This window comes from Dermacentor silvarum, chromosome 9 (assembly GCF_013339745.2).
Source record: "Dermacentor silvarum isolate Dsil-2018 chromosome 9, BIME_Dsil_1.4, whole genome shotgun sequence".
Classification (NCBI taxonomy): Eukaryota; Metazoa; Arthropoda; class Arachnida; order Ixodida; family Ixodidae; genus Dermacentor; species Dermacentor silvarum.
Genome location: NC_051162.1, coordinates 22,761,219 through 22,788,149, shown reverse-complemented (window position 1 = coordinate 22,788,149; position 26,931 = coordinate 22,761,219). Strand labels below are relative to the sequence as shown.

Genomic DNA, 26,931 nt, shown 5'->3' with positions numbered 1-26,931 from the left:
TGGTTTCTCATATATAACTGATACATAAACTTGAACTGATTAGGCTACCAACCAATCTTGAATCTTGTATATACGCTTATTTGCGTGTTCGCAGCCAGCATGTTGTCGTTAATGAACGGGCATGTCATGTTCTTTCAGTTCTATCTTGTGTTGGCCAGAGCAGCTTCCTTGGGTCGCAGCTTTTCTTATTTTTTCGCATTGGAATTGTAAACGCAGCGTCTAAAATCCGTCTTTTCGTGGATATTCGACGTCCTCTGCTAAAGTAAAAACCGCTGACGAACAGATAGCACTTAATGCTGTCAGTATCTCTTGGAGCGATGAATGCGGTAAGAGACTGAATTCTAATAGGTTCGTCATGGTACAAATAACAAGGAAGAAGAGTCCAGAGATATCTTTGTTTATTCGTTTGCTCATTTACGCTAACTGAGCGATCATAAATAACTAGTGTGCCCCGTTCTGTCAAAAATAGAGTTGGTGAAGCCACATTTCAAACGTCTGTGCTTGTGCATTTAAGAAACATTGTTGATTTCACCACAGGGCTTAAGGCTCCACCCTCAAATATAAAATATTCAGTATATACAGAGGAAGGCTGTCCACTTTAAATTTTCGAAATAAAACTGCGAGGATTCCGCAAATGATTCATAAAATCGAGAGCAATTAAAACAGCAATCTGCAAGATAGACGAAAATTTCTACGACTTCCATTTTTGTTCCTACGACTTCCAGAAACTTGCCATCAATACTCGTGAAACGCGTCATACCCTTAGGCTGTTTATATCGCTATACTATGGAAGTAGTAACCTGTTTATATCCATACATCCCCATAACTGTTGTCAACTCGAACGATTTACCTGAAGATAACTGCAATTCTGTAGAGTCAAAAAAAGCGCACATATTGAAGCGTGTGCGGCTCGTTAGTTCCATTTGAAAGTTTTTATGCCTCGAAGTTTCTTTCCCTTGTCATTGCCGTATTTTTTCGTGTGTTTTTAGTCCGTTATATATACCGCAATTTTTCTTCTCTGCTCAGTACGTTTTTTTTTCTTTATTTTATCTCTCCTGATCGGCATTTGTGGCTGCAGTGTCGAACGAATGACTGAATAAAGAAGTAACGAAATTTGCCTCCTTAACGCAGCATGGCAAAGCGAGTACAGCAGGACAGAGTGAGAAATGTGCGTTCATCCCATACACATCTACAATGCCTACATAAAACACAAAAGCAATAACTATGCCCTGGTATGTAATGAATACTACTTGGCAAATGTGGCCCCAGGTACCCGCTATATGCTCTAGAAATATCTTCATAACTTCCGGTTGAGATGTGATTAGCAATAGCAACAAATAATTACGGGAACAGACTGGAACAAGTGTCTCCATTTGTTCCAGTATCTTCATGAAGCGGGCCTGCATGCTTAGCTTTAACTCCATTATGATGTTCTGCTGCGTGGCAACCCAAGCGGAAAAATAAAATCTCTATTCGACAAGTGGCCAGCATCTGCGTGTGGTATCACGCAAACTTTCAGTTTTCAAATGCATTAAAACGTGTAACGAAAAAAAAAACTTATGAGAGAGAGCACCGGGCAGCATCTTTCCTGTCGTTTCTTCGCACAGTTATATGACAGCGTTGTCATATGCTTACCTCTTTGGTCAGTCGACTGAAGACTTTGAAGTAGCAGTCACTAACGTCGACCCACACTGGTATTCTGTATTTCTGGACAGGGCCACAGAAAGAGAACACAGCAGAATGTTGCCGATTGTAATAAACACGAAGATCGCTCGTGCAAGGACATCAGTAGCAGAGAGAAAGCATTGCGTGCAGCAAAGGTTACAGCTCCGCTCGTTGTTCAATTAACCTGGAATTTCGCGACTTGGGAGATGCCCATGTTCCTTACACTAGCAAGACATTGAAACTGTGGCCGAACTGAATTGAATTATGGTGTTTTATGTGCCAACACCACGATTTGATTACGAGGCAAAACATAGTGAGAGACTCCAGATTAACTTCACCATTTGTAACATGCCCCCAGTGCACGGGACACGATCATTTTTGCATTTCGCCCTCATCGAAATGTGGCCGCCGTGGCCGGGATCTGCTCCCGCAACCTCGTGCTTAGCAACGCAACAGCATAGCCGCTAAGTCACCGTGGCGGGTCCTAACTTTGGCCGAGAACTGCTTATTCTTTTTTTTTCTGCTGCTTAATTACAGTGGTGTCTATAGGTGTCGGTACACGAATGAGTGTACTCGTCGCTGAGGTTGAAGCAGTTAACGTAGAATAACCCGTGTTGCAACGTCACATCCTCAGGAAAGTTGCTGAATAGGCGCATTGAATTATATTTCTAAATTTCTGAGTTAGCAGCCAAATGGTATCACAGCCATCCCCCCGCGACCATGTGCGGCGCTGGCTATAGCGCACATAGGGTCAGGTTTGATGCCTGCACGAGTCACCTGCAAGCATCAGTGCGTAGCGAGATTCAAATGTAGTTGTGAGAGACTCCAGTGGCGCAAATTTGACCTTTTCTTTCTGCCACCGTTGTTTCCACAGTGTTATGTTAAACTCTGGGATTTTAAGAGCAAGAACCACGATTGGATTATGACGCATGCATTAGTCAGGGATTCTATATTAACTTGACCAACTGCGGTTCCTTGCACACGAGTTTTTTTTTTCTTGCCGCGTCTCGTTGAAATGAAACCGCTTTGCAGCGCAACTGGTTTCTGAGCCACTGAGCTACAGTACCGAGTTGTTTTCATATGCCTTTATTATTTATACGAATATGAAGACGCATACAGTTGCGCTATCGAAGATGTTATTACAATAAATTGTACATTTCAAAATCTTACAGCGCTTTATCTTACCGTCATCTTGTTACAAATAAGACACATGTTTCAATGCGTGTGCATATATTATATAGGCGCCTCATTACCCTGCCCCTCAGTAGGTATGGGCATTGTAAACAATTAAATGCGGCGCATAGATCCCGTGGTGATGATCATATCCACAAGGCATTAAAGCGAGGTAGGCTTCAAATACCACTCAAAGTGAACACGAGAGCCCGCGCTGTGTTGCTCTTGAAGGAGCCCCTGTACAGGCCGATGACGTCACGCAGTACGTAATGCTGTCACGTATGTCTCCTGTAGCCCAGAAATAGCCGGCGACAGCGAGATGAACTGGGGCATTCTGATGAAACGCTAACTTCACATAATTGTTTGTGAACATGGGCGGTGCCGGAACAACGGACGGGATTGAAAATAATTAGAGAAGCAGGTGGTAGTCTTGAGTAACCAGGCTGAGCGAATGGTAATTCCCAAAGAGAAGGCGGGTCCTATGCTCCTGTGTAGAAGAGAGCTGGATAGGTATCTCAGTTGCGGACGCTTCTCGAGCCTACGGGGCAGAACCTTTCTTCTCAGGAATAACTGAGCGCATCACATTTCTGATTTTGCCTTCATTATGATGCAATATATAACGTGATAGCGATATGGGCCCCGTGTCGCAGAAAAACCGGTGTCTGCGTCGGCATCCAGCGTCGGCGACGTTTTCCGTTAGAGACTATCATCCCTCATATAATTAGGTATATGTATATGCCACACCTTGTTACACGACATGTGGTAAATGCGGGTTATATTGCCACCACCATCCTCTCACTAAAGTTTCTCATACCTTGCCTTACATTCTTGACAAAGTTATTCCTCGGAACATTGAGAATGAGGGTACACAAACGAATTTCATGAAACAAAACACCGACAGCACATGCCTTTTATGTTAAGTCTTCTCAGACTGAAATATTAGAAGTGCGAAGCAATAACAAAAGACTGAAAATGATTTTTTTTTTGCCGGGGCTGTGCACTAGCTCCGGCTAGGATCGGCCCAGGCAAGAGGCCGCGTTTTTACCAGAAAGCGCGCTCTTCGTGCATAGTGTTCGCCGCCAGCGTTTCCCCGTAAACATTGCGGTTACATAAGCTGCAGTTGCCGGGACGCGTGAGAAATATTCAGGTATATTTGAATGCTATCGCGTTTCACTCGTAAAAGTGAAGCTTAAGCGTCCGCCAAGTTTTTCTATTTCCATCCACCCGAGTTGCCCGAAGGTCCGACGTAAACCCATACCGAGTTTCTCACAAATAAAACTTCGTAGTCACAAAAAAATCCTGTCTGTCAAGATTTACTATGCATTTGCGTGCTACTTTCGGGCGAATAATAACTTTCTCTTGCATGAAACGTGCTTCATTATGTGACGCCAACAGACAATGAAGCCAAGCAAATTATCGGAAAAAATAACTGGTTTTAATTGAAAAGTACGGAACATAAGGAAAAGGCAACCGACCATAGTCGTTAAATTAAATTATGGGGTTTTACGTGCCAAAACCACGATCTGCTTATGAGGCACGCCGCAGTGGGAGACTCCGGAATAATTTGGACCACCTCGGGTTCTTTAACGTGCACCTAAATCTAAGTGCACCGGTGTTCGCAAGATATACGTGCCACCGGTGTGTTCCTAGAAAAAGAGTACTTATTATGATAGAAAAGCTGGGGAGTGGGCTAAATATGGAAGTGGGGTAAATAGAAGGAAAAGGAAGAGATCGAAAATTCACCTACGATTACGATACTGCGTAAAGCGAAATTCGAGCGCAGCTGTATGCGTTCTTTCAATTCACAATATGTTGGCTGGCCTGGACAACATGTATCTTGCGGCACACTGCAAATGGGAGCGCAGTGTGGCACAACTGCCTCGCTAATCGGGAGATCGTTAGAGGCGACACATGGGTGACGCGTGGGCGTGATTCACAGCAGCCGCCGCACGCAGACCTCCTCGTGCAGCGCTCCGTTTCCATACAGGCAATGCGCGCTACTCTGTCCCCATCTCCTAACCATCGTCGCCGCAAATCCCGTCTTGCGCGGTACTAGGATTTTCTTCTCACGCTTTCGCCACGCCATCCTCCTCCGCTTTCCGCCTCATGACTCCATGCACCATCCTCCCCCGCTTTCCTCCTCGCGCTCCCTTCGATATCGTCGTCTTTCATCTCCCGCTGCGCTCCGCGTTCGCTTTCGTCCTTCGCTGGGCTCGTTCGCTCGGTTACGCCCAGCGACGACGCCCACTTACGTCGCAGGAACGGGCGCCTAAGAGCCGCGCTCCGAAACTACAGTCTATCGCCCCCTCGCGTGCAAAGTCCCAGAGGGCCTGAAGCATTGTGCCGGATCGACCTCCGCTTTTGGGTAATGTGCAGTGTTGAAAAGTCCTAATGTGCGGCTTGGCGTATTTATGTCGGATGTCTTGGTAGCTATTCGTTTACAATTTCTGAAATATTAGCTCTTTGCAGAAAGGTTGAAAATTCAGCTTGCCGATAGATGGAAGCTTTCGGTACGTATAATATTTCGAATTACCTTTTTGTTAGTCAACTTCCATTAGTTGTCTTTCTTGTCGCGTCATCTAGTGCCATTTCAAAAGCTTCAGCTCCTTCCGAGTTCACGTTTTCACGCGAAAACGCACGCTTTCAAATACTGAAATTAAAAAATCACTGGCACATTAATGTACATGTTACTCCGTTTGGGTATTTTAGGATCTCAACCTTACCAGGAGTCTCAGCCTGGGGCTACTAATGTCGGTCAGGAACTAATAGGTGTGATTTCTCTCTATCTCTCCACCTTACCCTTCCCTCGTATGCTGTTGCACCTGGCGGATTTCTAAGGAACTACTATGCCGTATCTCAAGTACTGTAAACCGCTGTTTCGACTTTTGAAAACTTTGCGGTAGTACGCTTCCTCGACATCGCTTTAGAACTTCTAATTTATAACTGCAATTACCGAAAGGGCCCAATGAAATGCCTTCAACGTAGTGTTTACATGACTCGCCTGAACGGGAAGCTTTAACTCGGGAGCTCCCATCTACAGACATGGGAAGAGAGAAATTGTTTATCTCGGCAACCACTCTAGCAAATCTGATGAGGTGTCTTACACTTTAAAAAAAGAGTTACAATACAATGACTGTAAAAAGCGAAAGCTCGATTTGCCTATAATTGTGTTCTTTTTAAATCATTGGAAATTGTAAAATTTAAAAATAGCGATACCGTCACGATTACAACTCTGGCACTAAGCAATGAGAAATTAAGCGACAATTATGCTAACTGCACTAATTATACATATAAGGGGGATACAATGGATGTAGCACACAGCGCTCTTAAATAAACTAGTAATTTGTGGGCAGGACTTCTGTAAAAGTCTTGTAGAGCTTATCCTTGCAGAGACTATATATTCAATTAACCTGTATATTAATAATCCATGCTGTCGGCCTAAGATTGTCCTAACGGATGCACTTTACAGAAGTGGAATATCTGTTTTTGGTGAAAGTTACGCAATTATAAGCTTCATGGTTTTATTTTCTTTGCCTGGCCATTCTTTCATGCAATTTTTCTAAAATATTTCGCACCCTAAATTAAAGCTGCGCTTTCTGTAGTCACAAGAATGTAATTTTCGTTCTCAAGGTAAACATGTTTATCAACTTGGTTCAGGGGCTGTCTCATGAAAGCCTTTCTGCCTTTTGAATGTATTTCAATAGTTCGCATCGGAGTTGACCCCGAGCTAAAGCTTCCTCTTAAAGGTGTACTACAACAAAATAAAAAAAAAGCCGCAGTACCGCCCGAAAGGTGAAGCATCGATTGTGATAGCAAATTAGTGGACAGCTATACGAAGTAAGGATAGTAGTTTTATTAGGGACAGTAGTTTTATCGGCCATGAACACATGGAAATATACGCTCATTAACTAAATTAACAACCATGGTGTCAGGGCGCGCAGGAAAACATGAAACATCACACTCGATGGCCGCGGGCACTCGCTGTCAAAACGAGCAGCAGCGAGTGAAGTGAACTTCGTGCTGTCTATCGCTTCAACGCAACATGAGCAACGAGAACACCGCACGCACAAAGGTATGAGCCGCCTACAGACCGCCTTCAAGTTAAGGCGCGCGCGACCGCGCGCGGCCGCCCAAAGTACGCAGTTGGTGCAGCAGTAGAACGCTGCCCATCCTCCCTGCCGTGCTGCCTCCACGCTTCCCTCCCGGCGCGCGTACGATTAAGCCTCGATCGCCGGTTCCCCATACGCGTGGTCGTGAAATACGCAACTGCTGTCGGAAAACACGCCTATTCCCCCACCCTCCCTCCCTCCCTTCCCCGCACGGCGTCTCGCGTGGCTTAACACATCGCCTTTCCTGTCAGCTTCCCTGTCTTGCACGCGCCACATTGAGCCGCTTTTGTCGGCTCCCCTCGCGCGATTTCACTCGCACATACAGCATACGGCGTGCGGTGACGGCGTTATCACCCTTGGATTTTATACGAAGCATCACGGTGACGGCGACGGCAGAAATGCGCTTGGAGTGTCCATATAATTGCTATGGTGTGTGCAAGTTACAGCCTTATATATTAGTGTTACATTTCTCTAAAGTTGGAGGTGTTCTTTTACCGTAATTTTTAGTGCTTACAAAAGGTGCAGTATACAAAATATAAACATTGTCCGCTATTAACGTCCGAATTGATACAGCTTGAAGACTATCAACACATTTACTATAGTGAAGTTGAACAGTCCTAAAAAAGCGCTGGCACATTGAGGTACATTATATAAACTATATACATTGCCCGCTTTAAACATGCTAAATGATGGGGCTCGAAGAATTTCAGTAAGCTTGAGAAAGCATAATTGCGCAGTCCTAAAGAAATTAGCTGAAATGTTTCTGATTTTCAGATGTTTAGTTATGGAAAAATAATTACCGTAAACAAATATATTGTCGACACGGTTACTGCCGTTACGCCTTATTTTGAAACTTAAACAAACTCAGTTTACGAAAATTGCAAACGTTGTCTCCAAGTGTGAGCCCTTCAACCCCTAGCACTTTTTCAGTAAATCTAATTTACGCAATACCGGAAACATTTTCACAAAAAGGTGTAGAGTGGCAGTTAAAACTTTCACCAGTATTTTGCGCTATCATGGTGGGGAATAGACTGTACCGGGCGTGCCAGCTTCAGATATTTATTACCGGGCTGTGAGGACCAGTGCTTAACGGCTTCAGGTAAACGTATCATTTATAAAAAGAAATACTAATAAAATAATCACAGTGTTTTATCTGATATGACGGATGCCTATAGATATAATGACGTTGTAATTGATGTCGTATGGGGATAAAAACAACGCAGCTTCACCACATGCGTGTCGGTGTCCTTGAAGGCAACGTCTCGGATGGCCCTTTCGATCTCCAAGACGTGACCAGCCTGGGCCAGAGAAGCAAACAATCATGGTGTAAGGGGCATATAAAATAAGTAGGCTTCTACATATGTTATGAAGAGATGGTCGGCCCTTAGCTTAGATTTACTTAAATGCGTTTAAAAGCAAAATTGTTTATGTGTGTCTTGAATACTGAAGCAACCTCATCTGCCTAAAATTGCACCCATTTCTTTCACGTCGCGGTGGCAACAGTGCCTAGAATACGTTCCCTGTTGAACATGGACACCACTTAGACGTTAAAGTTCGCGAGAGCTCTCTCCTGGAAAGGGTCGGATGCTTTTGAAGTTATTTAGTTACCTACTTGAGCCACAGCGTTGTATGCTGAGTCTGCATTTGGTTAATTGTCAATGTCATTGTTAAACTATAAATATAGTGGTTTATACGTCTGGTTCATAAACGGCAGACAACTGCTGCTGAATCTCTTCTGGCCGGAGAAGAAGTGAACAGAAGCCCAGCTGAACGCAGAGATATCACCATGAAAATATCGTGCAGCAGCGCTGCTCTTACGTGCTACCTTTCACAGTCAACATTGCTTCTATGATATGTGTTAAGTTTTTACTAAAAATTCGTTTGAGAGACCGCGGGGTTTAACAACTCAAGACTCACTTTCTCTAAACCATTTGACGTCTGTGCTGTTATGCAAACTTCATGAAAACTTTGAGCTAATATTTTTGTGCTCGATTTCATAACATCAGCCACCTTCTAGAATTAAGCGCTGGTAGCGGTGAAAATAAAACTTGGAAGGCTGTTTCTCACAGTTCTGTCTAGACGAAGTGAAAAGGTGCAGCCGGGATACTCACACTTCCGACGTATGTTTTTCCGATGTACACGGCTGCATAGGCTGCACTGAAAAGCAAAATAAAGGAAAGGGTATTGATATGCTTGCTCACACAGTCGTTATAATTTCAGACATTATGTAGTAAGAACGATATATGCAACGCAAGATCTTTTTATGCAATATCGAGGAACGATCGGGTTTCACGACAGTGGCTGTCAGTGAATAAATGCATATTTAGCGTGAGAGTTGACTGAAGCAACAGTCCCTTGATCAGCCTTGAAATGAAACGAACAATTCCAATACATTTGTGCGAGTGGACGAAGGCTTCTCTCATAGCTATCTTCAATTACCCTTGTCTCGGTCTAGGTGATCCCAACTTTTACCAGAAAATTTCCTAAGTTCATCACCCCAGCTAATTTTCTGACGTCCTCGACTGCGCTTCTCCTCTCTTGGTATCCATTGTTTAACTCTAATGGTCCATCTACCATATGCATTGTATTGCTTGCCCTACTTCATATTTGCTCTTAATGTCAATTACAATATCGGCTGCCCTCGTTGGTTTTCTGTTCCACACATTCCTGACTCTTAACGTTGCGCCTAACATTTTTCGTTCTACCGCTCTTTGCATGTCACTTAACATCAAAGTTTCTGTCGCATATGTTAGCGCCGGTATATTGCATTGATTTTACACTTTTATTTTCGTAGACAGTGGAAGCTCCCAGTCAGGATTTAGTAATGCCTGCCATATGCCCTCCAACTTATTTTTATTATTCGGTAAACTTAATTATTATGATAAAGATCGCCTGCGAGTAATTGACCTATATAAATGTACTCCTGCATAGACTCCCGAAGCTGATTGGCGATCCTGAATTCTTGTTCCCTTGCCAGGCTATTGAACATTATCTGTGTCTCCTGCACAATAATCTCCAACCCCACCCTTGCACTTTCTTGGTTAAGGTCCTCAATCATTTGTTGTAATTTTCCCCCATTGTTGCTGAATAGGACAACGTCATCTGCGAACCGAAGGTTGCTGAGATATTCGCCCTTGATCCTCACTCCTAAGCCTTCCTAGTCTAAGAGCTGGACTACTTCTAAGCTTGTAGTAAATGTCATTGTAGAAATTGTGTCTCCTTGCCTGAGGCATTTCATTATATGTAATTTCCTTCTTTTCTTGTGGAGAAGCAAGATAGCTGTGCAGTCTTTGTAGATATTTCCCAATATATTCACGTGTGCCTCCCGCACTCCTTAATTACGCAATGCCTCATAACTGCTCGTATCTTTATGGAATTAAATGACTTTTCATAATCTTTGAACGCCATAAACAGAGATTATCGAATTGTACTCTACAGCGACAGCGGCATATCCTTTCTTTTCCCTTTGATTTCTTAAAGAGCGGAAAGGTTCCTTGTTTCACAATAGGTGCTTTTCATTGCGGGGTTAACTGCCCTTTGATATGGTACTTGTTTTACTTGGTTCCTTGCATTGCTGTTTTACCCTTGCTTTAGCCTACCTTACAACGTAGATTGGCGTTTCTTTTTGTATGGTAACGACAGATCTCATAAAAATTTATAGCGTGCCATGAATTCCATTGTTCCCATTTGAATCTTCCTTTCGCAGAGTTATCTGCCGCAATTAATCATTCCGTCCCTTAGCTAAATGTTTTCAACATATGTAATCCCCTATTAAGCGGTTAATATTTACTAATACCCATTACCTAAGTTTACGGATCCAAAATGTCTTTGAAGTATTTTCTAATGCTGCTTTGCAATCTATTTGCTCAACAAATGACTTCACCAATGACAGCGTAACCATAAGCACTGAGATCGAGTCAAAAAAAGTGAAAATTATAAATTTTCGGAATGCAGCAGCTTAAATTAAAAAGTGTTAGCTGCTTAATCGACAAATTGCGCACAGCTTTCATGTAAAGCGAAATGTTTGTTTTCCAACTCCGTTATGGATTGGTTCATGCTGCATATGTTCAAATAGTGTCGTTATATTCGACTTGTGTTACCTCTCATGCGGTGTATTCACCGGCAAACCGGAGGCTCCTGGTGACTCGGGAAACAAGTCAGGTGAGTCCCTCTCTGACAATGCGCTGAGTCGTTTCTTCTCGTGGGGTGGTGATATGCGGAGCCTCTTCAAAAGATCTGCTACGGGAGGGTATGGGGTGCCGTCTGATTGGTAGCTCTGCGGAAACAAGGAGAGAGAGAGGAGAGAAAGACATTCTTAAATGTGTAATAGAGGTGTTTCTCTCGCCAAACACATAGCAGGCTAGTACAGCTGGCGAAGGGCACGTATGAAACGACGCATTCATACGTGGTACGCAAGCACACCCCATGCATACAGTGTGTCCCAATTTTCATGCACCAAGATTTTGAAATATGCAAGTGCCACGTAGCTGGACAGAACCAAGGTAATGTTGTTTGCCGTCGCTTCGAGATACTCATATTATTTGTGCATTCCCCCTAATTACATATTAGTGTTAACTGATACATCAACTTCTCAAATAATATAATTACATGAAAAGTGTCAATGGGAAAATTGTGGAGCGACATGAAAAACTCTGGATGCAGCTTTCTGTTGCTCAATATGTGCTATATAAAAGTGCTTTTCAGAGCTTGAAAGAAGCCTGCGAATACAGGCACGCGACTGGCCGCTCGAGGCACTCTTGCATCTGTTCGCGGGTTTCTTTCATGGTGGGAAAAGCACTTTTATATAGAACGTATTGAGGCACAGAAAGCTGCATCTAGAGTTTTTCATGTAGCTCCGCAATTTTCTCATTGACACTTTCCATCTAGTTATAATACTTGACAAGTTGATTAATTATTTAACAGTAAATATGTAATTAGGCTGAATGTAAAAGAAATAATGTGAGTGTCTCCAAGCAACCGCAAACGAAATTACCTTGGTTCGGTTCAGCTACGTGGCATGTGCATATTTTCAATTTTGGTGCATGATAGTTGGGATGCTGTGTATAAGCACATACATTAACAAGTAACTAAAGTTTCTGGTTAGCGCTAATATTTGGGAGAAATGCCAAGAGCGCCATGGTCGCGCGCAAACACTAAGAAAGCTGTTCTATAAGGTCCATCTGTAACCAACCAATCCTTAGCTAGCCCGTGCGGGCACTGACTGCGGTGTACGCAAGCCTCTTACGAGGGAGAGAATTTACGAGACGGTCGATCGCAGCCGCATGCTCGTAAAGCGCGCGGAATGTGCCGCTTTTCAATGACAAAAAAGATCCCATAAATTTCTCCGGTGCTGGCAGAAATTCAAGCCGCATCATGCGCATTCACACAATATTGTCTGAATGCATACACGTACCGCACGCAGACTTGGCTGCGGCGCTGCTAGATGACGCAGCATGTCTATAGGATGCGGTAGAGACCCCGACAGCATACGCGCTTTACGCAAGACGTGTTTAGGCCGTGGAAATACGGTGTATCGCTGCATTGCTTCAGTGCTACTCGAAATAATGAACATTCATTATGAGATTGCTTCTGTTACATTTTTATAATGTTTTTTTTGTGGTATAAACTTTGTTTCGCATGAAGTACTCAGTAACATTATTGTCGTTGCGTTGTCCCAAGTCACGGCATAATATACAGGAGTACGTAATCTCGTCCACCAGACAGAAGCTTTTTCGCTAACCTCCGCATCAAGTTATTTTCACTTATTTTTCTCTCTGTCTCTCCTTTCGCATCCATTTACCCCTCCCCCGGTACAGGGTAGCAAACCGGAGATAACCTCTGGTTAACCTCCCTGTCTTTCCTTTACCTTTTTCTCTCTCTCCGCATCAACGTTGGAATAATGAAGCAACAATTGCTGGTATTACTTCGTCAAAAATCTGCCGTAAACGTTTTAAGACCAATTACACACAGCGCCTACATTTACAGCACAGCGAATGAGCGCTCTAAATAGCGTTACGTGATTCAAGGCCACAGAATGTCATACATAACCGGAGTTCACTGGAGCACCGGAAGCACTCTTATTAATTGTCCGTGCTTTCGTGGGGTTATTTTATTGGAGAAAACATATATCTCAACCAAAGGTCACGGGAGGATGTCACGCTTACGGGAAAGCGAGAAAGCGTAATGACTGAACAGTCTCAATGCTATAGCCCAAACGCTGATCGGTCTCACCTTTATGACAGAGACGTACACTGGCATGCCCTTGAAGTGGTCCAGAAGCGTCGAGATTGTGCCTCGCTTCCGCCCTTTCAGGGCCTCGCCGTACAAGTCGTCCAGCACGTCTCCTACTTGCATTTTGTCCTGTGCACGAATATTATTGTTTGTGATATGGGCTTAGTGGTTCACGCAGGCACTGCACACCACGCAGCTAATGACATCAGCATTGAGGAAAAAATAAGTGGGATAGTTGGTTGAACACACTGACATGTATGCCCAAGAACAACGTAAATACGGGACAAGCGCAAGTAAACAAACTTAGGACACCAAGCGTGCCTTGCTCCTGTCTGTTGGTGTACGTCCTTGTTCTTAAATAATAAATAAATAAATTGTGGGGTTTTACGTGCCAAAACCACCATTTGATTATGAGGCACGTCGTAGTGTGGGACTCCGGAAATTTGGACCACCTGGGGTTCTTTAATGTGCACCTAAATCTAAGCACACGGGTGTTTTCGCATTTCGCCCCCATCGAAATGCGGCCGCCGTGGCCGGGATTTGATCCCGCGACCTCGTGCTCAGGAGCCCAACACCATAGCCACTGAGCAACCACGGCGGCTTCCTTGTTCTTGCGCACAAATGTTAGTATCGTGTCAGCATTCATCATAGTGTCTGACGCCCTAATCAGAGCACAAAAGAAGATAACGGAATCAAAGAAACTCAAACTCAAAGAAATTATTACGCCTAGCATCAGCATAGCGACACCAGCATAATGCACAATTGAACATTCCAGAAGATCTAGCAATATGTTTTAGTGAGTTTTATGAAGCAAATACGAGGTATAAAAAACTGATTCATTTTCGCAACTACACATACAGCGCTGAATTTGCATGTTTGTAGGCTTAGACGGGAATTCAGGGCGCAGGCTCCTTTCCGTGCTCACGTTGGTTTCGACGGGAATTCAAGGGCGCAGGCTCCTTTTCCCAAGCGTATCACCCCTGAAGGAAGCCGAACGCCAGGCCGGGGTACGCTTGTACCCTTTTGAACCAGTGGGTGCCCGGCGGCGGTGGGAATCTAACCCACAGCCTCCCGCAGCCGAGGCGGGTGTCAAAGTGACTCTTGGAGACAAAGTAAATCTAATTTATGATAAACTACGAATAAATGGCGATATGTTCTACTGGGATGAGGAAAATAATAGCATAGCGCCTTTGAAATCTGGTTCCGTCAATCCTGATCCAAAAAACCAGCAACGCGGCCCTCGAAGCCTGCGTTCCCGCCGAACTTGATATCCCACTTATCCTTTTTGAACATAAACGCCCGCATAATATTGAAAAAAAACTGATTCACTTGAAGCCTTCCTTCTTACATATGAACCAGACTTTCTAACACTAACAGAAACTTGGCTAACAGCTGATATTAAAGATGTTGAGATAGCCCCTCCCAACTACGCCATCATCCGGAAAGACCGGACGACACGAGGCGGAGGCGTGGCCATTCTAGTAAAGAAGGAAATCCCGTTTTCAGTGTTACGCGATGTTGCAGACGTTGAGGCTATCTTTTGTAAGCTGTGTTTCGCGTCTCGCACTGTAGTCGTGGGCTGCGTTTATCGCAGTCCTTCTTCTGGCCTCGACACATTGCGCCGGTTGCATGAATACACGGAGCAATATGCATCATGGTCGAGATTAATAATCGCAGGTGATTTTAATGTTCCCGAAGTGAACTGGCAGACAATGCAGCATTATCCACCCTGTGCGGATGTATTATTTGATTTTATGTTATCGTTCAACCTCACTCAAATTGTAACTGAACCCACACGTATACAGGGATCCAGCTGTTCCATACTAGATTTAATATTCCTCAGCAACCACTTTATAAAAGAAGAAACTAAATTAAGTTTACTAGATGGCATTTCTGATTACAAGATCACCTTTTGCACTATACCACTTCATGACACCGTTATTCCTCAGCAAATTGTCGCATACCCTAACTACAGCAAAGCTAACGACACTGGTATACTTGATTACCTGATTAATGAATACGACTCATTCCTGCAACTTTCACTTACCAGCAGTACGGACATCGAAACGTTGTGGCTCGCATTTAAAGTGATTATATCTCACTGCATAACCAATTACATACCAACTAGAAGAAAGAAACTTGGTAAGCGTAATCCATGGATAACTCGCTACGTTATTCATGCCAAACGTAAAGTAAGCCGAATGCGAAAATTGCTGAAAACTAAACCATTCAAGTTCACGCATCACGATCTCAGCACAGCTATCCAATGTATGAAATGAAAAATTAAGACAGCCAAACAGTTCTACTTCACTAATAAATTGACAAACTTTTTGAAAACTGCTCCAACCAAGTTTTGGAACTACATTAACCCAAAGAATCGTAACGGCAATGGAGCCTCAAATGAAGAAAACAGAAACTCTGCTAACGTGCTTAACGACTACTTCTGCTCCGTTTTCACAGAGGATGACGGCACAATATCACAAGCAGGATCTACTAGAAATGAGCCACTAGAGCCGCTTACACTAACCGAAACGGGCATACTTAACCTACTACTGAACTTAGACCCAAAGAAATCACCTGGACCTGATAGTATACCAAATGCATTCCTTCGCAGATACGCTAGCTGGATGGCCAAGAACTTATTAATAATTTTTAACAAATCACTGTCCTCAGGCGCCCTCCCTAAGGATTGGAAAACAGCTAAAATAAAACCAATCCGTAAATCAGGAAGCAAAACAGAACCCTCTAATTTCAGGCCAATCTCACTAACATCTACAGTCTGTAAACTACTGGAACACATTATATTAAAGCACATAACCAAACATCTTGAACAGGAACAAATACTAACAGCTTGTCAGCATGGTTTTCGCAGAGAAGTTTCCACGGTCACACAACTCATTGAGCTTGTTCACGATGTATCATCAAGCATTGATCAACAGAAACAAATAGACCTAATCTTTCTAGATTTTTCAAAAGCTTTCGATCGCGTAACACATAAGAAATTAATTTATAAACTCGAACTTACCTTGGGAAAAGGACCTATTCTCGATTGGATCAAAGACTATCTTACTAATCGCACACAATTTGTAGAAGTAAATCAGCAACATTCAATTAAAAGAAGGGTCATATCCGGCGTTCCACAAGGAAGTGTTCTCGCTCCAGTTTTATTCCTTATATACATTAATGACCTGCCATTTAATATTTCTGTCAATGTTAAACTTTTTGCTGACGAATGTGTTCTGTATCAGGTAATTAATTCGTATAAGGATCATCTAGCTTTGAATGACGCTTTATCATTAGTACACAAATGGTGTAACGAATGGCAAATGACTTTGAACATTAAGAAATCGGCTACACTATCAATTACGAGGAAAAAGCACAGATCAGAATTCAACTACACTATAAATAACGCCACACTTAACGCAGTCAAGGAGTACAAGTAGCTTGGCTTGACATTAACACACCACTTTAGATGGGAACGCCATGTTAACAACGTTACCTCGACCGCACAAAAAAAATTGTTCTTTCTAAACAGACGTCTCAGACTAGCACCCCCAAACACAAAGCTACTAGCATATAACACATTTGTCAGATCAGTATTAGAATATGCTAATGTCGTTTGGTTTCCTTTCACTAAAGAACTCATTAACAAACTGGAAGCAGTTCAAAGGAAGCCACTAAGATGTATTTACAATAAATATAAGTTAACAGACTCACCCACGGAATTGCTAAAACAGGCCGGTATTCTTACCTTACAAAACCGAGCAAAGCTTGCGCGGTGTAAAACGATGTACCAACTTATTCATAACGAAATAAAAAATGTCATAGTTTCGCCCTAAGGGCGAAGCAATGAATGCGATAGCAACACAGCAATGTCATACGAAGTAAGGTGGCGGCCTTGGTAGCAATATGAATTGTAGTAAACATGAGCTGATTAAGTAAGCAGGTGTGCTGCGGCGTAAGTAGACCGACATGAAGAGAGACTCGATGACCACGAGAAGGCGCGTGTGAAACGGTGGTGTTGATGAGAAGCGCTTACCGTGGGCAGCGCGTGCGAATGGACACACCTGTAGTGCTGCACTGCCGATCCGGGCAGCATTGCACGTGTAGCGTGCGTTGGAATGTGGCCCGACTATTACTTTTTGAATGAACAAGCGTGGTGTGAGCGCGCACAAACAAACATGAACAGATCACACTGAATGACTGCAGACGACTGTCAAAACGCTGGCAGCGAGCGCATACGCCGCGCAGCGGGCGAAGGTACGTGCGGTCTATCGCTTCAACGGAAACTGAGCGGCGAATGCACGGCGCATAAAGGTCAGAGCCGTGTGGAGATAAGAGACGGTGCGGTCGAACGAACGACGAGCGCGGTTGTTGGCAGCGTAGAAGTGCGCCCCCTCCCCCCCCCCCTCCCGCTCCCTCCGGCGCTGGCTTCCCGCTTCCTTGCTTGCGCGTGGGAGAGATAAGAGACTGTGCGGACGAGCGATGAGCACGGTTGTTGGCAGAGAAGTGCCCCCCCCCCCCCTGCTCCCTCCGGCGCTGGCTTTCCGCTTCCTTGCTTGCGCGTGGGAGATTGAGTGCGTTCGCTCTCCGTGATAGCGCGCGTCCCCGCACGCTTCCGGTGGGGCATACGGCGCGCGGCGAAGATTTTATCTATACGGAACCTCACGGCGACGGCGACGGCGACGCCGACGGCAGAAATCCGGTTGAAGTGTCCATATAATTGCTATCGCAATAAAATAGACAGCTCAAAATACTTATCCACAGCACACACCCGACCCACCCGACATAAACACACTCTAACATTAAACGAACACCCAATTCATACGGAAAGTCATAAGCATTCCTTTTTTTCCTTTAATGACGCGTGAATGGAACAAGCTGGACCCTACCATTACAAACAGCCCAACCTTATCTGCTTTTTTAACATTAGTCGAAAACAAATTGCATGCTTCACAATTCTGACCTACATGTGTTACCATTCATTTCTGTGCCATTTTATTCTATTTTATTGTATATAATATTCCAATTTATTTATAGATTATCACCTCTTGTGTAAACCTAATATTAATACCTTGTACTTTGTCATAGCTGAGTTCCTTTGTTTATTTATGCTAACTTTTACCTCTTTACCAGTTGTTTATTATAAAGTTTTTTGCCTTGTATTATTCTGTTATTACTAACTACCATTCTTTACCGCTTATAATTGTTATCCTATTTCATTACCTCTTGCTATTCCAAAGCATATGCAATGTATATGTTGCAATTAATGCTACGATTTCGTTCACCCTTGACAATTGTCTCCCTTTTTTGTACTCCTCGTTCATTTTTTAATACGATTTATTTGCTTTGTTATTTCTGCCAACCTTACTGTTTGTCTTTGCTAATTGTCAATATATTGTATGTAAACTAAATATTGTATTAATTGTTATCGTAATATTGTAAGACAACTATGTACATGCCCTTCTGTTATGATCCCTGATGGGATCGACAGTATTAATAAATAAAAATAAGTACGCTTGTTTGCTTTCTTATAGGCGCGCCATGAGTGCAGTTGTAAGCCATCGCCATTAGGATTTCGTGCGGGTGGCCCCCCGCTTCTGAGTGCTCTCGGTCTTACCGGTTCAGCGCAATATAGGGTTTCCCTCTATGAGCCGTTTGAATCCAATGCGTGTTGATTACTCTTACAAAATGCAGACAAGAAATTTCTCTAGCCTTGGAATCGTAAGAAAGTCGTTAAAACAATTCTTCGAGGCATTGCGATGCCAATTCTATGAAACGTTGAGTTTCATAGAATTGAGTTTCAAAGCATTTATCACTGCTGGACTGTGTCGATGGTTGTTTATATAGATTGTAGTGGTAAGCATGTTGACAGCATCTAAAATGTGTCTATTACAGCCATTTTTTTCTCTGTTTCTTCATAACTGAAATAAAGTATACACAGATACATATCGAATAACCACCTCCGAATGGCTTGCGGCATTATTGCGATCAGCACTGAAGCAAAGTAGCGACACTGCTTATTTCCATCACTTAAGCGCGTCATGTATGAGACGTGACCTGCAGACTGGCTTCTCTGTCGCGCTTCTATCTGGCCGCGGCGCGCCATCTAAAGGCGCCCCCGCGAATTCTGCACGCGGCGTGTGTCTTAAGTGGACATCAAGGATGTTCACTGAAGAGTCGCATATACGTACTGACTCAGTTGGCATCAAAGAGACTCATTTAAGACTGGCCCATACATCGTGGCACATGACCAGTGATCCAAGTTGGGCTGAAAAAGATTCACTGAAAAGCGCCACTCACCCAGCGTCCCATGACCAGGCCCACAAGTTGGTCCCGAGGTTTGATTGTAACCCGGTTCTCTGGTAGCACTGTGCTCTACCCATTAGACATTTGACTATCCAGAGCCACTGGCTATGTGCTACTGGGTATGTGCCGCTCTGTAATGACCCTTTTTCACACCAACAACAGGCACTGCTGCTTGCTTTCACAAGCAGCACTGGGACTAGGACCAGGAAGAAGTCTGACAGACAGACAGACAGACAGACAGACAGACAGACAGACAGACAGACAGACAGACAGACAGACAGACAGACTAGACAGATAGATAGACAGACAGACAGACAGATAGATAGATAGATAGATAGATAGATAGATAGATAGATAGATAGATAGATGCTTTATTGAATGCCGGAGATACTAGTCTAGCTGATCACCTGGATCAAGCTGCTGGGTGAACAAAAAGTAGACTGTTGAAACTTACTAGCATTGCAGATCGTGACAATAATCTGCTGTGCCCCAGTAGTAGCCTACAAGATTTTGCTCAGTTGAATTAAGTGTACATTGGTAAAACCATCCTCTGCCACGAGCAGCAACGGGAGCCCTAAGAGGGAAGAACAGTCTGCCACGGCCTCGAAGAGGAAGAAGACACCGTTCAGTTACTTACAGGCCTCATAAACGACGCGATTCCGCCACTCGCATACTTGTATAGTCATCGTAGGTGAATTCTCCCCGAACTTTATATTTTTATTTTGGAAATGCCGAGCGTATATTTAAATTATGTTACGCTCCTTCCTCATCAGACTTCTTTCCGTCGAGCATTAGCCAGTGTAGCTCTTTTGCTCGTGCAGCTTCTCAACTTCTGTCAGCTAAATCCTATTTACTACGGACAAGAAGATTATTTATTTATTTATTTATTTATTTATTTATTTATTTATTTATTTATTTATTTATTTATTTATTTATTTATTTATATTACCCTCACGGCCAGAGGCATTGCAGAGGATCTGATAGTATTCTATGACAAAAGAGCGGATGAGGCAATCAAGACGTGCTGCACGAACGAGGGAAGAATCAGAAGCAAAATACACCTCGAAAATTAAACTGAGCCACTATAATATCTAAACATTTAAAGTGACACTGGATACAAGAAAAAGAAAAACGCGGTCTCCTAACCAACGTTTTCTGCTACAAAAAGAGAAAGAGAGAGAGAGAAAGACAATTGGCAAATCTAAAGGTCACGTTATCTACGAATGGAGAAACCGGCAACACAACAGGGCGAACAAACAATCGTTGACAGGAAAAATTCGAACGGGATTATTTTTTTAACTCGTTAATTTTACATGTTTGGAGGACGCACGGGGTTTTTTGTGTTTTTTATTTCGTTTTTAGCTGTAACAAATTTGTTTGGTCCTTTTGTCTGAACACATGTCACCGCTTTTCAACGATGCGTCGCTACGCTATGTCAGCAGCTCGCGAGTTGGATTTCGGCGGCCGCTGCAGCGATTCTAAACGGTGACATACCTCAAGGCCGTGGCCACTCAGACACCGTTGCGGGTGGCAGTTGAAACTCAGAGGCATAGATTTGCAGTCTATGTTTTCTTATATTAGTTGTTTTTGTGGCTATGGGGCTATGGGATTTTCAATGCCGCAATGTGTGGGAAATTATTATGCAGTTTCAATGTGCATGTTGAAATATTTGTGTAGCTAAGCTATCGTGAAGCGGTTAATTAAATGCCGTACTCTTGACCTTCTGCACAAAGTTCTGCAGCATAATTATTACGCGCCTGTGCAGTACAACGCAAGACGAAAAAAAAAAAACGCGTTCCGCGACACTTGTGAGGGCGGATTACACTGTCCTAAGGACCGGTCTAACGTACTTACACTACTGGGCGAGAAAGACGGACCGTTGCTGCGTCTCAAAACGGCATGGGCATTTTTTGGGAGCTTCCCACGAAGCGACAATTTCACTATCACCCGGCTAGACGATGCTGGTGCCCAACGATCACTGTTGAACGGCAAACAAAAAATTCTCCCTTCGAGGTGACAGCAACTGCCGCATTCTGTGGAAGCGGTAACGGCCATCAAGGCCACGCTACTGAAATTGCTACACGGTGACGGTCACGGAGAGCCAACTAATTTCGGCCAGGAGCCAACGTCGATGACTGCCGTGGGAAAATCATGGGCCCCTATTTCCCGAATGCCTCGTCATTGCATCGTAGGCGTGTTCGAAGGTTGAACATCAAGGGAAGGTGGTACGACAACGGGCAGAGTGCTGTGAACAGCGCGAACGCTCTGATGCGTCGGTACCAGGTAGCCGAATTCACTTGTCTAGAAAACTAGGGAACAGAACTTCTTTAAAGAGATCTCTTGAGTGTGTCTGATCTGAGAGAGCTTCGATTAGAATATGACCACTTGTTTCAATACGCAAATAAACCTCTTCTTTTCATGCACTCCTATTCCTGGGTCGTACTCATTCCTACGCTACCCCGAGTCACGATATCGTGCTGATCCAACAAACCACGGGAAAGAAGGCGTAGCCAACTCCCCTTATTTAAAGAATTTTTGCGCCTGAAGGCAGTGAGGATATTTCGATACCGCATTTTTCCTGGTGTGATCTCATAGAAAACAAAGCATAATATTGGCACCTCTGTGGAGTTGCGCCCAGATGGGCCTTCATATTGGCAAACTTATACGCGTGCTGTCTTGTGCGTGAGCTATTTGGTAAGACAGTATCCGCAGCAGTTGCCGTCAGCAAAGTCCGGAAGAATTTGAATTCAAAGCTTTGCCCTACCTAAGTGAAACCCGAATTTCACAACGACTCTGCAGCTTGCGTCGATGGCTTTCCACGGAACCTAAGAGTGGTAACCCCGCTTCGTTATGTGATTTACCGCATACGTACGTCTTCGCCTGCAACGCTTCCTTCATCCACTTGTGTGACCACGGGAACTCCAGCGGCAAACCTGGATTAGCAAAGAAAGTGTTCGAAGCGTGGTATCAAATCTTTTCTGAAGCTCTTTCTAACGGACAATCATTTTGCAGAAATGGGTGTTGGAGCTATTTTCACTTAAGGAGAAAGGAAATGACCCGTTAAGAACACTTAGGAACAATGTTTTTGGCAGCCTTTGCTCTTAACACATTTTAACAATTTATAGCATTCCCGAGAATGACTGTTTGGAAACATGAATAGATTTCGGATCTATGCTACACTTAATTACAGAATGAGACGTGTACTGCAGTGGAACTCCACTTTCGCGCTTCCATGAGAACAATCGGCGCCGTCTAACGCCGCGGCCACGAAGCCTGCGCATAGCTTCCAAAATGCATGGCGCTGCGTCGCGTGCAAATGCTCACAAATGTGTCATAAGGCAACGGGACTCCTCTGACGAAAAAAAGTGCGAAAGAACAAGGGACGAGAAAGAAACGCGATACGAGCGCACTCCTCTCAGGCTTCTTTCTGCACAGGCTCAGCCATCTGGTGGCCAAGCTGAGAAGTTCGGGTGTTGCCTTCGAGACAACAAGCGTGGCCCGCCGGTGCCTGCGAACGCTGAGAATTGTGACCTCGCTTGTGGCACACCCAGTAGCACATACTCGGCGACCCAAGATGACGAGGGGTTTCCTGTAGAGTGGCGCATACCCGATGGTTTCATGGCGCAGCTGGCTAAATCGCTGGCGTGAAAGACGTTCGTTCAAAAGTGGCACATATCCAGAGTATTTGTGGCGCCGCCTGCTAAAGCATCCGGTTGCTGTGCTTCAGGAATCTTTGTGACGTGCATTTGATTCCACTCACCGTGGGAGAACTTAGGGAATGTCTTTCGTCATTGTAGAACGCCGCATTCCATTGGCACATACCTAGTTATCGACGTTGGTGAGAAAATACGCTCAATGAAGAGCAGCAGATGTACAGTAACTCAAGATGACATCAAAGAGGTTCATTGAAGACCAGCACAGACCAAATGGCACATAGCCAGTGCTCCAAGTCGGTGTCAAAGAATTTCCTCGAACAACGGTAGCTACCCAGTCCCGCATCTACGGTCAGCCATGTCGGCATGAAAGAGGTTCGTTCAAGAACAGCACATAAACACATTGCAACCTACTAAGTCACTCAAGTTATTCAGACAGTTGGTATCAAACACACAGCAGCCCGATTCGCTGTCCATTTATTCAGGGACCCAGGAAGGCGGGAAAACAGTTCGATAAAAACGTACACAAACAGATACTAAGCCCGCGAAAAGTTCGTGAAGCAGCCTAAGTATGATAACGCTATAAAAAGCACCTGGGCCTAGAATAACACTTTTCGTTCGTAAGTGCTATTTGCCATAGGAAAGACCCCTACGACAATAACTTGTCCATTGGCAACTGGCTGCCATCGGTTCTTATGACCAGTTGTATAGCGTAAGAACTTTATTGTGAATATGGGCTCCGGTATCGCATTGATGAGCGAGATAAGGATATCAATCAGGGTCACGATCATATAGAATAAGCGACAATGAAGCCCGAAGAACACAGGGAGGAAATAATTGTGATGCTTAATAGAAATGTAGACACAATAAAGTAAGGAAATGAAAGCGGACGAAAAAAAACGCACACGCAAAGCACCGCATGCGTGATACGTGGGATGTGGGTTTGTCTAGCACCAGGTGCGAGTTTTCTGTTCGTCAATTTTATTTTTGCTTTGTCATCTTACATCTACATTTCAAATAAATGAAACAATTAATAACCCGTATGCTTTCTCTGGCTAGATTTTTTCTTGTACGGTATTCCTTCTAGGATAATAGACATTTAGAAAGAATATTAATCGGCTGCTGCTAAGTCTGTGGTGTCACACATGTTTATTAGCGGCTTGCACGCTCAGCGAATTTCTCTGGTCACGGGTTGTGTGGTGAACGAGCGCGCCCACTCTGCATAGTGTGCTGGCTGGTTCGCAAACGCTGTATGTTTACCTTAAGCTCGCAGAAAATATACTGCCTTCTAAGGAAGGACGACGCGATTCAACACGAGTGCTATTTGTTCTGTTCGCATTGTAGCTAAAAAATACAATTGCACCGACTCGTTGAGCTAGCTAAGGTAACTTAATTGGGTCTATGCGCGAGCTAATTGGTACGATACCTTCATGGTGAAACAGCGCTAGAAAAACACCCACGAGCGCTGGTTGTTCGCAAGCTGCGAGCTTGCACCTTGCTGTGCCCCCGTTTATGTTCTCGCTTCTTCTGTCAGCCTCGCGTCGTGTCTTTTAACACGTGTCACGTGTTGTTGCTGCACGTTACTCTCACCTGTACTAATTTCTGCTCTTTACTACTTCTTGGCATGCAACAGCTTCCTTACAATAGCCTGCATACGAGACATTCTGTACAGCCACAGCAAAGAGCCGCCATAGTTGGAACTGTCATCCCGATAATAACTTTTGGGCGGTTCCAGCATTACGCCCGCATTATTTGAAGCTTTACCGCGCAATCGAAGAGAAATCGCAAGATGAACAATAAGAGAAATAAAACTACTCCTTATAATCAATCAATCAGTCAATCAATTTTATTACTGTGCCCAAAAACAACCAGGTAATCATGGTATGGCCACACATGAGAAATAGTATAACATAATGTTATAAGTAATAACGTAATAATAATAATAATAATAATAATAGTAATAATAATATCTTCAGAAACATCCGTAGAAATCCAACAGCCATCGACTAGATTGCGTTAGATACCTGTCGTCGCAGTATCCACATAAATTACCCTTAATTCTTAAATATTCTGTGCAGTTAAATGATCGAAGTGATGCTATTTCTAATGACGCTATCGTTGGGTCGTCACTAGAGACCGGATTTTAGGCAAATGCCTTTTTGTTCCTTGCGTTCCTATCGCCCCAATTTGACATATGAGCATGAATTAGAGGTTAAGAAGGGCTTTTATAGTGTTTTTCTAGTGCCTATAAATGCCTATTTTGGCGTTTGTGCCTAAATGCCTATAAATGCATATTTTCAATATCGGCGCCTATATGAACACTATTTACCCTCAAGTTTCGCTTCCGAGTGCAGTTAGAGACCATTATTCATGTTACCGGGAAACATTGACTGTTGGGAATTCTATGGGGTTTAACCAAGTCCTCTAGTTCAACCAACTCCTGGAAAACAGCCGCTAGCAGCAGTGAAATGGGAGGCGCCGGCCAGGATACGCCGCCGCGCTGACATGGCGCGAGCGGTTGGCGAATGCGATACCGCGGAGAGCCGTCAGGGGAAAGGAGAGTGAAGAGCAAAAGAAGGAAGAAAACTGTGATGCGCCTGCGGCTTTTGTTTTGTTTGTAATTTACCTTTTAAGGTGCCCACCGCCGTCAAGCATTCCTTCTCAGCGTACAAGATCATACTCAGTGACAAGAGGCACAATTTTGAATCCAAAAATCTGGAGGCGGTGGTAATTTTCTGTTGTTTCCACTATCTTCACAGTGATTCTTAGACTACGTTCCCCGTGCCCTCTAAACAGATTTCTTCAAACATGTGCACTTCAAATAGGTGGAAGTGTATTTGGCAGTGTTGGGACGTTTTGCCTGTACAATTCGGATAATGTCATCGTATATGAGAAAATCGCCAGAGCTGTACCTAACAGTCCTCAAGTAAGAACATGTTAATTTCTTAATAAATTGTAGTCTCTCTTGCATTTATTATTTATCTGTTTTTGTTGTGTCTTAATTTATTTGCGTCAGGCAGACATAAAGTAGCGTTTTTTTAATCAGTATTCCTAACTTTCTAGTATTCTTCTTCATGCCTGTTTCACTATATGCGACGCTCGAGTACAGTGGCCGTTGAACGTGAATATGAGCAGTGTGCTTGTAGAATTAAGCCAAATGATCGTCATTAGTCCAGCAGTTTTATGGGGCAATTGCATGGCTATGTTCAACTGTTGGCGCCTTTGTGCCATCATACACAATAACATTTCTTGTTTTTTTTTGTCGTAGATACAGGTCGCGCACGTCTTCGTTTGAAATAATTTGCATTTATGTAAAGATTTATTGTGCCTATGTTTACGAAGTTGGAGGCCTAAAACGTTGTTTTGCCTGCCTATTTTTGGCGCCTAAAACGCGCTTTTTTAGTGCCTAAAGATCCGGCCTCTAGTCATCACACATGAACTGTGCGCCCACATATACAGAAAGAATAGGAAAAATTCTCGTCGCCCGTTTTGTTCAATGCTAGAACCGCATGCTATAATATGGGTGCTCTGTCATTTCTCCCAAGTCGTATGATGTTGCCCCCTCACACACCCCCACCCAAAATCCAAAAGGTAATTGAAAGACAAATGTATTTAAAAAACAGCGCTATAACGGTATTGTCCCAGTTACACAACAATTTCAAATAGATCACATTAGCGCCCGCGTCACAAGAAAAATCTAAATGAAGATATCCTTAATAGTACTGCTAAACTAGCGAAATGTACAACGTATGTGGTTTCACGGCCCCCGAGATGTACATCTCAGGATTGTG

The 26,931-nt window shown here is 43.7% G+C and overlaps 1 protein-coding gene across 1 annotated transcript in view; it reads right to left on the bottom strand.

Annotated features, from left to right (window-relative positions):
- Positions 1 to 1,623: 1,623 nt before the first annotated feature.
- LOC119465156 (uncharacterized) overlaps positions 1,624 to 26,931 on the bottom strand; it is a 109,474-nt gene continuing 84,166 nt past the window's right edge. The window contains exons 10-15 of the mRNA XM_037725956.2: positions 22,360 to 22,420; positions 13,179 to 13,307; positions 11,048 to 11,223; positions 9,059 to 9,104; positions 8,177 to 8,245; positions 1,624 to 1,707 (exon numbers count right to left, since the gene is read on the bottom strand). Of these exons, the coding sequence (XP_037581884.1) occupies positions 1,624 to 1,707; positions 8,177 to 8,245; positions 9,059 to 9,104; positions 11,048 to 11,223; positions 13,179 to 13,307; positions 22,360 to 22,420 (565 nt within the window). The remainder of the gene's footprint in view (positions 1,708 to 8,176; positions 8,246 to 9,058; positions 9,105 to 11,047; positions 11,224 to 13,178; positions 13,308 to 22,359; positions 22,421 to 26,931) is intronic.